This window comes from Podarcis raffonei, chromosome 1 (genome assembly GCF_027172205.1).
Source record: "Podarcis raffonei isolate rPodRaf1 chromosome 1, rPodRaf1.pri, whole genome shotgun sequence".
Lineage (NCBI taxonomy): Eukaryota > Metazoa > Chordata > Lepidosauria > Squamata > Lacertidae > Podarcis > Podarcis raffonei.
In genome coordinates, this window is record NC_070602.1 from 68,761,909 (window position 1) to 68,775,678 (window position 13,770).

Here is a 13,770-nt window from a genome sequence, read left to right on the forward strand (position 1 = left end):
ATTTTGCATGATGCCCACTTGAGAGCTGCATAGCTGACAGTGTGGGAGGGGGAAGGAAGAGGAAGGAAACAATATTACAGTTTCCTCTGCATCTTGATAGCTAAACAAGAAGCTGATGTCAATCAAGACACTGAGCAAGTCATCACTGCCTTTCAGAAAATCCAGAAATCAGTGAAACAGAACCATTAAAATGAAATGAAACAGACTTCTAAAAGTTCTCACTGCAGTCAAACGTAACTGCAGTTACCAACCAGAAAGTTGGCCTTCCTTGGGTTTCCTCGACTCAAAAACATTGCCTTTAGTTCAGTGTCATTAAATTGTACCTAATTTATTAGCAGGTCTGTCTCTATTCTCCAGACTTTCCCACACTAATTTTTGAGGGGAGGGGGGGGAACAGGTTTTGTAGGTTTCAAAAAAATATTTTCATTCTCATTTAAAAAGAAAAAGTCAAATCAATATTGGTAAGCTACAACACCAGACATGTTCATGATTACAAGATGCTTATAGCATGTCTGAGACTCTTTTTTAGCCTATCAATAAATTTACCTGTACAGCAGTTGGATTTAAGAGTTGCTTCACACATGGCAGAAATTAGCAGATGTGTACCTGGATTCCACATCTAACACACACTCTCTTTTCACAGTTTATGTTACTTTTACTTTTCTGAATTGTATTCAAGAATCTGGAGAAGAGCTGTGTCTTTCTTTGCACGTTCATTCTTTTTACTGATATGTACAATGATATTTGAAATTGGGGAGAGTGAAGAAATTCAGGACAGTATTTATACACAGAACTGGAGGCACATACCTTTTCCAAGATGAATCTGTTTAAATAAGGCATATAACCCTGATTTGAAACAGGGCCTTCATCATCATCCCTAAAGTGCTCTTCTAAGGCTACTGGGTCATGTGGGACATTCAGCAATGTACACAAGTTGTGAGAAAGGACCTAAAAAAAAAAACCCCAAATGAGAAAATCAATGAGAATGCAACAATATACAGCAAAACCATACACACCAGTCAATTTGATGATAGAATATGTTTTCAGTTGCAGAACTGGTAGTATTAAATACATCATCTTCCATCTACAATGCTAAAAAACTAAGGAAGCAGCCATGTTCTAACTTAAGAAAAGAAAAAATAGAGAGCCAAATTTGGGTTCTCCACCCTCTTATTCCTGGGTTATTGGCAACATACTTTAATCCCCCCCCCAAAAAAAACCCACGCAGCCCATTCTTAATAGGATCACACACAAATATACTTGACCTCTCTGAGAAAATGCAGAGCATGCTGATTTAGAAGCAGGTGGGATTATATTTGTTGGCATCCTTCAAACTCACAAAATCCCCAGTAGTCCACTTCACAATATCACAGGTTATACAGACCTGCTGTACTACTGATTAGTTGGCAATGTACTTCCTTATATTTATTATGGATGCATTTCCTCCTCTAAGCTGAAACTTCCAGGTGATTATCAGTTTCAGAGCAGTGGCAGACCTTGGGGTTTCAAATTCCAGCAACGTTTGGCACCCCGTCTCTCACCTTCCATTCTACATCAGTTGTGGCGCCTCCCCCCTCGAGGCACCACCAAGGCTGCATGCCCAGTGCGACCAAACCAGTCACGCTCCCCTAAATCCTCCTCTGTTCAGAGAGATGCTGTTTCCAAGTTCTGCTCTCCCCACCCCACTTTGGCCTAATTCTCACAAAGCAGCAGAGATATGGTAATGAGCCCGTGTCTCAGCCGAAGCACTTCAAACTGCAGCTGAAGGGTCACATGCTGGAATGCTTCCTCATGAAAAAAGGTATTAAACACTGAAATTGACCACATCCGAGGGACAGCTCCACAATAACCCTTCACCCAACTCTCTGTATAAATTTCTTTAAAAAAAAAAAATGAAACTTTCAGTCATGCAAGTCCACACCTGCTGTCTGGTGACTGTCATGTGAATTTCCACATCTGCTGTGTGCAAGGTCAGACACCTGATGGGGCTATGAATAAGGTGGTAAGCATGCTACTTCAGACCACAGGTGGAGTTTGCAATAAACTAGCATAGCAAGAAGAAAGATACTCTAAACCAGGGGTCGGCAAAATTTTTCAGCAGGGGGCCGGTCCACTGTCCCTCAGACCTTGTGGGGGGCCGGGCGGCAGCAGGACGATGAGCGGTGCACAAAAGGGCTCCAGAGAGGGGCTGCTTTAAATGGCAGCTGCTTGAGAGGGGTGCTCAGCCAACCACAGCTCCTGTGTCTTGCGAGAGGCAAGGGCTGGCGGCGGTGGCGGCGGATATGATGAGCGGCACACAAAAGGGCTCCAGAGAGGGACCGCTTTAAATGGCAGCCGCTCGAGTGATTACGCTGCTGCTGCTGGCACTAATCAAAGCCCAGATCCCTTCCTCCACAGGGCGGGGAGAAGCCAGGAGGAGGGAGGGAGGAGGCACTGCCGCAGTGGGGGGGGGGAGGGAATTGCACAGCCCAAACAATCAGAATCAGATCCACACCGATCCACGCGGCGATTCCCGGACTGTCCACGGGCCGGATCCAGAAGGCAATTGGGCCGGATCCGGCCCCTGGCCTGGGCCTTAGTTTGCCAACCCACGCTCTAAACCTCTGTCTGCAGGGTGTGGTCTGAAAGCATACAAAGCCACTAACCTGCTGAAGTCTGGTCAGTACCTTGGATGAGTGAGTGCTACCGCCTTGGGTTCCATGACAGAAGAAAGTTGGGATATAAATGGGGAGGGGAGGGGATACCAGTATAATTAACTTAGCTGAGCTGTAATCTGCTGCTTAAAAAGTGGCATTTGGAGCAAGATGCTAATAACATAAATAAGAAACTAGTAAGCCACTTGTCTGTTTGTTTGTTTTAAAAAACAAACTAAATAATTGCAGCAAGGGCTTTTGTCAGATGCTGGAATAATACATTGGAATCTTGGTATCAAAAGGGTCTGGCAAGGAGGACTTCTGGAAAAACTTGCAAGCAAAATGAAAATATTAAGGGGACCAAGGTAAACAAGATACTTCTGTTAGAACCTGGTGAGACTTTATTGACTATACCAATAGAAGAGATACAGGAAGAGAACCTTTGTGGACTTCGCAGTGAAGCAGATATTGTTCTTCCTTCTTGTAATATAATACAAATGTAACAGACACATGACATAAATTTATTTGCATAGGTGTATTTCCTGTTTATGTATGCATTTATATTAAACTGTTTTTAAATAAAAAGCTTAATTGGGATATTAGGAAGTTCAGCCTCTCTCAAAAGGGAATAATTTTTTGGCCAATAATTATTTTTCTAGGGTTCACATGGTTGCTAAGTAACTTTCCACATAAAAAGCTCTTACAGTTAAATTTCACAATCTGCCTTAATGGCACAACCTTCATTTTAAAAACTTAGGCCATCAGCCAAGATGTTCCAAATTCCAAACATTATCTATTAACTACTGAATAGGATCCCAGTGTGCACCTCAGCCTCCATGCCCAACTAACCTGCTAACTTTTTCTGAGGTTTCTTTCATCCTTACCTACAACAGCAAGGGCAGCAAGCTTAGCATGCCAATGTACAAGCCTGAGAAGCACTCTGAGATACCACCAAACAAGGTGCAACCACAGAGCACATACAAGTCCTTCTTTCATCCTCTTTCTCCTCACACATACTCATGACAGTGGCCAGATTACTGCCACTATAGTAGATTTACTTTTGAAGATGGAGTTTTAAAAAGTAGTAATTTGAATCAGCTTCAGAATCCAGCAGTGCAAGTCCTCATTAACCAGACCACATTTATAGCCAGACTTCTTGGGTGACATCATATGCATAAGGGTGTGTTTTAGAAAAGCATTCCTGTTTAGGGAAGCTTTTAATGTTTAATAGGTTATTGTATTTTAATGTTCTGTTGGAAGCTGCCCAGAGTGGCTGGGAAGGCCCAGCCAGATGGGAGGGAGGGAGGGAGGGAGGGAATGAATGAATGAATGAATGAATGAATGAATGAATGAATGAATAAATAAATAAATAAATAAATAAATAAATTTATTATTATTATTATTATTATTATTATTATTATTATTATTATTATTATTTTCTTTCAATTCATGGGGAGGAATTTCAGCTTGCCAGACAGAGTTATTCCCCCCTCTCCTCTCTCCACACAATGTTCTGGGGGTGCTCCCAAACCACCCCAGAACCAATTTGGGGGAACACATGAGGAGAGGGGGAAAACCCATTGCACAAGCAGAAGTCCTTGTGCAGACCTTCCACTGATAGGACTCCTTAGCTGAATCCTGCCCATTACATTTTATTTCTAGGTGTTTCGTTCATTCCAAGTGACATATAAAGTACAATAATACCAAGTTCCACAATGCCATGGAGCACTGCAAGATGTGTTATTTCCTTAATAAGCTTCTTGCCAAATGTAATCAACTTTCTACTAGCAGAACTTCCTCCTTCCTTGTGTCTCACTGAGTCTAATAATTATTTGCTTTGAATGAATGGCATGATTCTTGTTAGCAAGTCAGGTTTCAACCTTAAAATTAGAGAAACATTAATAAGGCGTAATAGCGCTGGGATGAAAAACCGGCAGGGTACCCATGAAGACTATACAGTAATAAGCAATCTATAATTCCATCCAGAAGAGAGATGCTGTGATTTTACTATGTTGATGTCTGAAAATGCAAAAACAGTAACTGAACAAAACTTATAACAGTATTCTAGAAGGACAATTAAATAAATATACTAAGCCCCATCAACCCTACATGATGTGACTTCATCATAAAGCAGTGCAAGAGCTGGTGTGATGCAGACAACCTTAACTGAGAAGCATCTTAATTCTCCAACTCCTTGCTTAAACGGCAGGGTTTTTTCCTCAAGGACTGTCAACATGAAAAGCAGGAGAAAATTTACACTATAGCTTCACACAGACATTGGATATACCAGGACCCCATTGTACTAACTAGAGGCTATTCAGAGTTGCTCTGAATGTTACAAGTATGAGGAAAGAACAGAAAACACAAACACTTTCTGTTCCCTACACTTCTCCATAATGCCCAAAATACAACACATCATGTCTCCCCTTGCACTAAGGTGAGCATGCACCTGATGCAGGGACAGCTTGCATCTCTCACTGTTTAGGCAGTGGGGGTGGCAAGATATAAACATTCTGTTTGGGACATTACAGAGAAGTACAAGGAACAAGAAGAGCAAGGTGTTTGCACTTCTCTTGGTCAGTCTATCTACACCACAATGTCCAAAGCCACTTCCAAATTCCAAGGCAACAATTTCAGCATATGCAAACTAAGTACATGAGTTTTTGACCGGGTTGAGGATCTGTAACATTACGCAAAATGTTCCAAATGTTTTTTCAATGCAAAATGTTTCAAATGTTGGCACTATTCTGCCCAAGAACAGTTGCACAGAACAGGACCAAACACCACACAAGTAAATCAAAATACCACACACAGGAAGAGCTGGTGGGGTTCTGTTTTCCCTTACAAATGCAGATAAGAGTTCAGAAATAATCATGTTTGCTCTCACAGCTCCGCAGCATACCAAGTCCCCTCAGTTTCATTGTACAGCTAGAAAGACTGCTCTGAGCTATTGACAGGGTTCAGTTTGGCCATCAGCAGCACAGACTACAGCTGGCCCAGTAATCAGCACAATGACCTACTGTCTGAAGCATCCCACAGGTGTAGAGCCCTATTCAAAACATTTTTCAGAGCTGGCTTAACCAGAGGAATTTAGGGCCAAAAGTGTCTGATGGAGTGTGCCCAAATTCATAGATCAAAGTTCCACAAACTGTGTGAGAGTTCTGTGGAGAACACTCCTCGGAGTATGTGGCAAGAGAAAGAACAGGCCCTCTTCACTACTTCTCCTGTTTGTACTTGAATAAGAGAGCAGTATAGAATCTCTGCCTCCCCAACATTGGCAGGCTCCACACAGAGCTGGAACAAAGCCAATTCTTTTATTTGGGTGCCTGAATGTTGTGGGCCACTGGGGTAGAAAGAAAAGTGTTGGCCACAACAAGCAACTAAAGTGGGAGGGAGCGGTATTTGAGGCATTCTTATGGTGCAAAAGATAAAATCAAGTTTGTTAGCTATGAAACACAAAAATGGAAGAACTGTGATAGCAAAACAGTACATATTAATCAGCTCCATTACAATTGTGCCTGGCAGCCCCAATCGTGGCCTGGGATAGCCTGGACTACGTGCTGTACATCTACAAAGCACAGAAAGATGTACAAAAATAATCACCAATTATTGTCCATTAATATTTCAAGAGACGTCAGAGAGACAACAGGATTCTAGGGTGCAAATTTATGCTTCAGACCAAGAGCTGTTCACGTTGGATCTTTAGCCTGACATAACTACTCATCTAATAATTTCTTTAATGGAAAAGGTTCCCTTCCCAAGTAACTTTCCTCAGATAGTTTGCCTTTGCTTCAGAGCAGCCTGCTACCCAACTTCAGTGTTTAGAACAGCAGGCTACAGGGGAGAAAGAACCATTGTTCAGTGGCAGAACACATGTTCTGTTTGTATGCAGAAGGCCCTGGGTTCAACCCCTGCCATCTCCAGTTAGAAGAATCAGGTAAAAGGTGGTGGAGAAGTCATCTGTCTGATACTCTGGAGAGCTGCTGCTGGTCAGAGTAAGTAATACTTAGCTAGACGAGTAAACAGCCAGACCTGGTAAAAGTGTTTCTTCCTAAACTGTTCCAGAAACCCGAGTCCAGTCCTACCACTGGAAATAAATGAATTATGAAGCAGACAACAACAAGTAATATTAGAGAATATTCTAGAGGAAGACATTTTGGTATCTGAAGCAGAAAAGACAAACAGACTTTTACAAGGTGGTAAATATAGGCACAAAAATAGAAAGCTGTATTACGCAGTGCCAAACCACTAGCCCATTCAGCTCAGTTTTGTCTACAGCGAGTGGCAGCAGTGGTTCTCCATGATTTCAGACTGGAAGTCTTCTCACAGTCCTAGCTGAAGATAAGCAGGATTGAATCTGGGACCTTCCGCATGCAACGCAGATGCTCTGTCTCACAGCTACAGCCCTTCTCAAGTTGATAATTAGCTACACTGCTTAATTTTTCTGCCCTTTAGCAGTATGCCAAATTCTGCCACCTAAAGCAAGCCTTCTCACCCCACCTAACCACCCAAGGTATTAATTGAAACAATCAAACCATACATCTGGTACTGAAGTGATTTGGACCATAATCCAATAATACTTTTTAGATGTGCCTAATAAATTTATCTGCAGCCACTTCTAAAGCAGTTACTCTAGTTCCACTACTTTAAATGGGTTATTGGTACTGCCTAGGTTCGAACAGATTGTACCCATGACTGCAGCATGGTGAACAATCTGTGAGATGAAACATGGCAAGGCTAGTCACACAACACTGCACAGTTCCACTGAACCTACTATGACAGACAGTCAACACACCAGTAGGGTTGTGCCAAATGGCCCTGACTGGCATGGCTCACAGAAAATGTAACGCATCAGGTGTAAATGTTATACTAGTCAAGTTAACCCATCCTTTGAATTGGCTAAGATACAGGGCAGCCAAACAAAAGAGCAACTCTGACTTAATGACATCTTTATTAAGACACTTGACAACAACAAAAAAGCAACCATTTACTTCCCTTTCAAGATTTGTCATAGAACATATTACTTGATCAACACTATCTAGTAGCTTTAAAGCCTTCTGGTCTGAGTAATAGAATTATTTTATCGACGATGAGCCTTTTATTAAGTGGGCCAAACAGCTTTTGAGTCTCATCACATCTGCATGCTTTCAAGACACCAACTCAGCCCTCCTGGAGGTCCTTCTTTGATGGGCATGAAAACTCTCATCTTGGGCACCCAAGCAGTTTAAACAAATCATCTCGTTAAAACAAAACCTTCGTTAACCTGTTCTGCGAGGAGCTCAAATGACAACCGCAGCGAAGTATTGCAGGGCTGGCACCCTCCCTGTGGCTGAGAGGCTGTTACTTTACATTCCCTGGGAGACCCTTGCAGAGGGCCACTACCTCAGTCAGTGGCAGAGCATCTTACTTACTTACTTGCATCTTACTTCCTGCCCTGTTCAAGCCCCAGCATCTCCAGGTGGGGCTGGGGCAGACTCCCCTCTGAAGAGCCAGTCAGCCTGATGGGCCTGACTCAGTATAAGGCAGCTTCCTGTGCTCCTAAATAGGAAACTGCTTCTGAGACAGAGAAACTGAGCCCACAGCAGCTCTGAACACTGAGGGTTGCCAAGTCCAGGCCCTGAGGAGGAAAACCCTGTTACCTATAGTCAAAACAAAACAAAAAAATTTCCTTCCAGTAGCACCTTAAAGACCAACTAAGTTAGTTCTTGGTATGAGCTTTCGTGTGCATGCACACTTCTTCAGATACACATCTGATTGTGTATCTGAAGAAGTGTGCATGCACACGAAAGCTCATACCAAGAACTAACTTAGTTGGTCTTTAAGGTGCTACTGGAAGGAAAAAAATTTTTTTTGTTTTGACTATGGCAGACCAACACGGCTACCTTTCTGTACCTGTTACCTATATTAATTCCACCAGGGGAGCTTTCACCCATGTTAATAATGCTGCAATGGGTGGTCGTCTCACCAGATTTGGAGGAGGTGAGCACTTTGCTCCCTTAGACCAAGAAAGGAGACCGCCTGCTTTTCAAGATCGGCCGGGGGATTTGGGCGGGGGACCCCTGCTCTTTGCCCTCCTTTTCTATTCAGTTCCCAAAAGCGCAGCGAAGCGCTCTCCGAGGTGTCGCGTCTGGAGAGCCCCGCTCAACCACCCAGTTTCTGCCACGCCAGCCAGCCAGTCCGTCGTTCCTTCCTCCCTTTCTCTCTCTCCCCGCCGCCCCGCCACTTCCCCCCGGGCCAGCCGCCTAGAGCGCTCCGTAAAAAGGGAAGTGCTTCGCCGCCAGTAAGGCAGAAAGCGTCGGCCACCGACAGCCCAGGAGGCAGGAGGCGCAGCCCTGGCTGGAGCCTTCCCGGCGCCCTGGAGGCAGAAGGGCCTGGCTGCCTCCCTCCGGACTTGCCTTGAGCTGCGACTTGGAGACTTTGCCGCTCCTGTCCAAGTCGAGGGCGGTGAAAGCGTGCCAGATGGGCTTGAGCAGCTCGTCCTTCGGGCTCCCCATGGCCCGCCAGCTGCAGCGACTCCGCGGCGCTCGCTCCCGCCTCCTCGCGCCGCTCTCTCCCCGGCTGAGGCTGCCGAGACACGGGTGGCCGCCTTGACCTGCCCACCCGTAACCGCGCCCAGCGGCCAACCCCGACGCCGCCTTGCCAGGGCCGGGCGAAGGAGGGCGGCGCGCGAGGGAGCGCACGGCTTGCAGGCTGCGTCCGCCTCGCGAGAGGGCGCCTGTGTCGCCGCGCTCAGGAGCCCTCGGGGCGGGGAGGGCGCTGCTTTCCCTAATCGCTGCCGGACTGTCCAGAGCCTGGCGCCTAAAAGTGGACCCCGGCCTTGCCTCTGATTGTGGGCGGGGCTGAATCTCCAAGCCGGAGAGGTCATGTCCTCCTCGGGGTTGCAAGACGCAGAAGTGCCCTCCCCCCCGCGCGCGGAGTCAGAATTACTCGGCGGCGAGGCTCAGAGTTTGTTGTTGAGTCGTTTAGTCGTGTCCGACTCTTCGTGGCCCCATGGACCAGAGCACGCCAGGCACTCCTGTCTTTGTCCATGGAATTTTCTTGGCAGGGATACTGGAGTGGCTTGCCGGTTCCTGCTCCAGGTGGATCACGTTTGGTCAAAACTCTCCACTATGACCTGTCCATCTGGGTGGCCCTGCACGGCATAGCTCATAGCTTATTTGAGTTATTCAAGCCCCTTCGCCACGGCAAGGCGGTAATGCATGAAGGGGAGTCTCAGAGTTACTTCCACGTAAATGGGCTTAGAACTGCAGCCTTCGAACAACAAAATGACTTGCACTCCTTAGCAGGTTTTGAATAAACATCCACAAATTTATTAGTAGACTATATGACAGACAAGGCAATGATATGTACAATTTTTAACATGTAGAGAATGATATGTACAAAGAAATCAGAGAGGGGAGCTGAGGGAAGTCCTTAGGGGGTAGGGGAGGGGGGAATAAAAAAGGGGAAATGTAATTGGTTATTTCGATTAATAAACTGTTTTGTTAAAACTGTTTAATAAAAATATATTTTTAAAAAAGGAACTGCAGCCTTCGCTGAGCTGAGGGCTTCCGGGGATGATCTCAAAAGCTTTGCCTCCACTGATATTATCAACATTTCTCTTTTCTGAAAAACTAGCAAGGATGTGGAAAGTGGAAACAATCTGATGCTGGAAGAGATGCAGTATTCTGACCTCTCTTCCCTCTGTCAGCTTGACTGTACAGGGTGGATTTTTATTACAAAATACTTTATCTTTCTTTTGTTGTGTGTATGACTGCTTTTTTATAGGTAAAAGTACCCCTGACCGTCAGGTCCAGTCGGGGACGACTCTGGGGTTGCACGCTCATCTCACTCTATAGGCTGAGGGAGCCGGCGTTTGTCCGCAGACAGCTTCTGGGTCATGTGGCCAGCATGACTAAGCCACTTCTGGTGAATGTATTGTCATATTCACCTATTGTGCTTTAGATGTGAGAATAAGATCCCACTTGTTTAGGATTTTCCCAATATGTTTCTAATTAACATATTTTTTCTATCAGTGCTCTAGACATAACAGTGGTATCCATTCTTAACCTGAAACTGTTCTTCACCTGAGGTACCACTTTAGCTAATGGGGCCTCCCACTGCTGCCATGTGATTTCTGTTCTCATTCTGAGGTAAAATTCTTAACCCAAGGTACTACTTCCGGGTTAGCAGAGTCTGTAACCCGGGGTGTTTGTAACCCGAGGTGTTTGTAACCCGAGGTACCACTGTATTAGCAAGTTTCTAGGAGTGTTCTAGAGCCAGTCTATTTGTGTTAAGCCCTCCATTTATTTGCAAACTACCTTTTCTCCCCATTTCAAGTCACCAAAAAAAACCCCATGTGAGCTCTAAGTGTGTTTAACCTGAGACCAGATAGATATAATTATAGATGTGTGCAATGATCTGGTGAGCAAGCATAGAAAAATCAGCATCCAGCCTCCCCCCCCCCATTAAAAAGGGTATGCTTGCATTTCTGTAAACATACAGCAGAGATGTGGAGATTCCAAGTACAAATATATTTTGTCTTTAATGAGGTGCACTATCAACATAGTTTGTGAATGTTTTAATTTAATACAAATCTTTTGCGCATTCAGACTTACCATCTGAAAATTCATAAATATGTTCTGCAAATCCAGTTTATAGTTATTTCCAACCAAACAGGATAATGGTGCTTTTAGGCAGTAGCAGGGAAATTGCCTCACCATCTCCTAACGTGACTCATACCTTTAAAAGGAAGCATTCAATAGACTCTGCCTGGTTCAGCAGAGAAGGTTACCATGACCTTTCCCGTAAAAGCTTCATGACTCTTTGTTTAGCCAATTAATAAATATTTTTGCAGCTAGACACTACACAATTGAAAATGTAGGCTGCAGTCCTACTGAGCACACTTACCGAGGGTGTACAGATGAGTAAAGTATGAGGAAATCGGACTGGTAGATAACTTTTCCCCCCAGCTTGGTTTATCATCCAGGAAAGTGTCAATCACCATCCTGAAGTGATTGTCACCCAGATTAAGTCTTCTTGCAAGATGTCTTATTGCTTGAACTTTTATTTACTTCTCTTAGCTTCTACACAGATGAAATTAAGTTTAAGCAATATTGAAATAATCTGGCAGCGCAGCCTAAACTTGAAAGGAATATGTCCTGTTTGTTTGTTTATTTGTTAAGACTTTAACAATTTGAAACCTGGATATTTAAAGGACTTCTCCCACAATACTAGGCACCTACTGATATTATTGTCAGAGGGCCTGCTTCAAGTTCCATTGCCACCAGAAGGCAAATTTGCTAGGGCATAAAACAAGACTTTCAGCTGCAGCACCCATAGAGTGGATCATTCTACACTGGCAAGGCCTGGCTGGCCCTCTTTTCATTCTGCTGTGCTTCCCAAAGCATTTTGTTTTACCACACCTTTCGTTTTATTTTGTTTTCCCATCCTCTGGGGTTTTAATATCTGGATTTCTGATTAGTCTTGATTGCATTATGGATTGCTTAGTGTGTTGACTGACACTGTCAGCTGCCTTGGTGGCCCCATGAGGGGCTGAATGGTGGGACAGAAATATTTTAATTACCGTATTTTTTGCCCTATAGGACGCACTTTTTCCCCTCCAAAAATGAAGGGGAAATGTGTGTGCATCCTATGGGGCGAATGCAGGCTTTCGATGAAGCCTGGAGAGCGAGGGGGGTCGGTGTGCACTGACCCCTCTCGCTCTCCAGGCTTCAGAAAGCTATCCGCTAGCTGTGGGAGACGCAGCTCTCCCACGGCTAGCAGAGAGCTTGCCTGCACCCAGAAGTTTGGGGCGCGCTGAGCTCAACACACCCCAAGCTTCGGGCTTCGTGCAGCGCTCCGCTAGCCGTGGGAGAGCCGCGCAAAGTTGCGCGGCTCTCCCACGGCTAGCGGAGAGCTTGCCGGTACCCAGAAGCTTGGGGCGCGCTGAGCTCAACACACCCCAAGGTTCGGGCTTCGCGCAGTGCTCCGCTAGCCGTGGGACTTCAAGCCGTGCGACTTCGAGCAGCTCTCCCACGGCTTGCGGATAGCAGCTTCCCCCGCCCCAGCCCCACACCTGGGGGGGAAATAAATTGTTTTTCTTTATTTCCCCCCCAAAAAACTAGGTGCGTCCTAGGGGGGCGGTGCCTCCTATGGGGCGAAAAATACGGTAATTTACAACACACTATAATATAAACGTCTGCTGTCTAAGAATACTGTAGGCATCAATAATTTACACAGGATCAAACAAAGCATTCAAGGTAGACAGGCAAATGACACTGCACTGATAAACACAGAGCAGGACAGCTGCCAGGGAAGTCATCTAAGGGTTTGGGACATGCCTAGAGGAGGGCAACAAGGATAATGAGGAGCCTGGAGACCAGGTCATTTGAGGAAAGATTGAACAAGTTGTATATGCTTGGTCTAGAGAGGAGCAATTAAGAGGTGACTGATGGTCATCTTCAAATATTTGAAAAGTTGTCATTTGGATGGAGCAAATTTGCTTGCTGTTGGTCAAGAGGGTACAATAGGTTAAAATGAGGTGAAAGGGGATTTGGATGTTAGGAAGAACATCCTGATAGTAAAAGCTATTTGACACTGGACCAGCTTGTCTCAGTAGCAGACTCTCCTTTGTTTAAGAGTTTTTAAGCAGAGGTTGGAATGTTGTAAACACTGGATTTCCTACATCAATAGGGGATTGAACCTTTGAGGTCAATTGGGGGACTTTGAGGTCTCCTTTCAAGTCTCTGTGAATAGATTGACTTTTAAAGAGGTGCACTACTAGCTACTGTTTTTGCATAAATAAAATACATAACATGAGAATCTGAGCTTTTCACAGTAAAGTGGAGTAATGCAGCTTGTTTTTGCACCTTCCTTCCCCTGCTTCATGTTTCAGCCAGAGCCTCTGTGTACACTGCAGCAACTCAAGTGTGAAAATAATAAAAGAGTCATGCAGCACCTTAAGGGCTAACAAATTTATTATGGCGCAAGGTTATGTGCCCCACTTCGTCTTGTGCAGGACGTGAGATCTTGGTTGCCATTTAAAGAATAAAACTGTAGGGAGGGGACATCTGTCATGGATGCTCCCCGCCCCCCACACTGCAGGAGGTTGGACTAGATGACCCTCGGGGTCCCTTCTAATCCTACAATTCTGTGA

The 13,770-nt window shown here is 44.9% G+C and overlaps 1 protein-coding gene across 2 annotated transcripts in view; it reads right to left on the reverse strand.

Annotated features, from left to right (window-relative positions):
- SWAP70 (switching B cell complex subunit SWAP70) overlaps positions 1–9,505 on the reverse strand; it is a 34,410-nt gene extending 24,905 nt beyond the window's left edge. For both annotated transcript variants that reach the window (XM_053391329.1, XM_053391320.1), the window contains exons 1-2: positions 9,029–9,505; positions 808–948 (exon numbers count right to left, since the gene is read on the reverse strand). In XM_053391329.1, the coding sequence (XP_053247304.1) occupies positions 808–948; positions 9,029–9,127 (240 nt within the window). In that variant the 5' untranslated portion in view covers positions 9,128–9,505. The remainder of the gene's footprint in view (positions 1–807; positions 949–9,028) is intronic.
- Between the last annotated feature and the right edge of the window lie 4,265 nt (positions 9,506–13,770).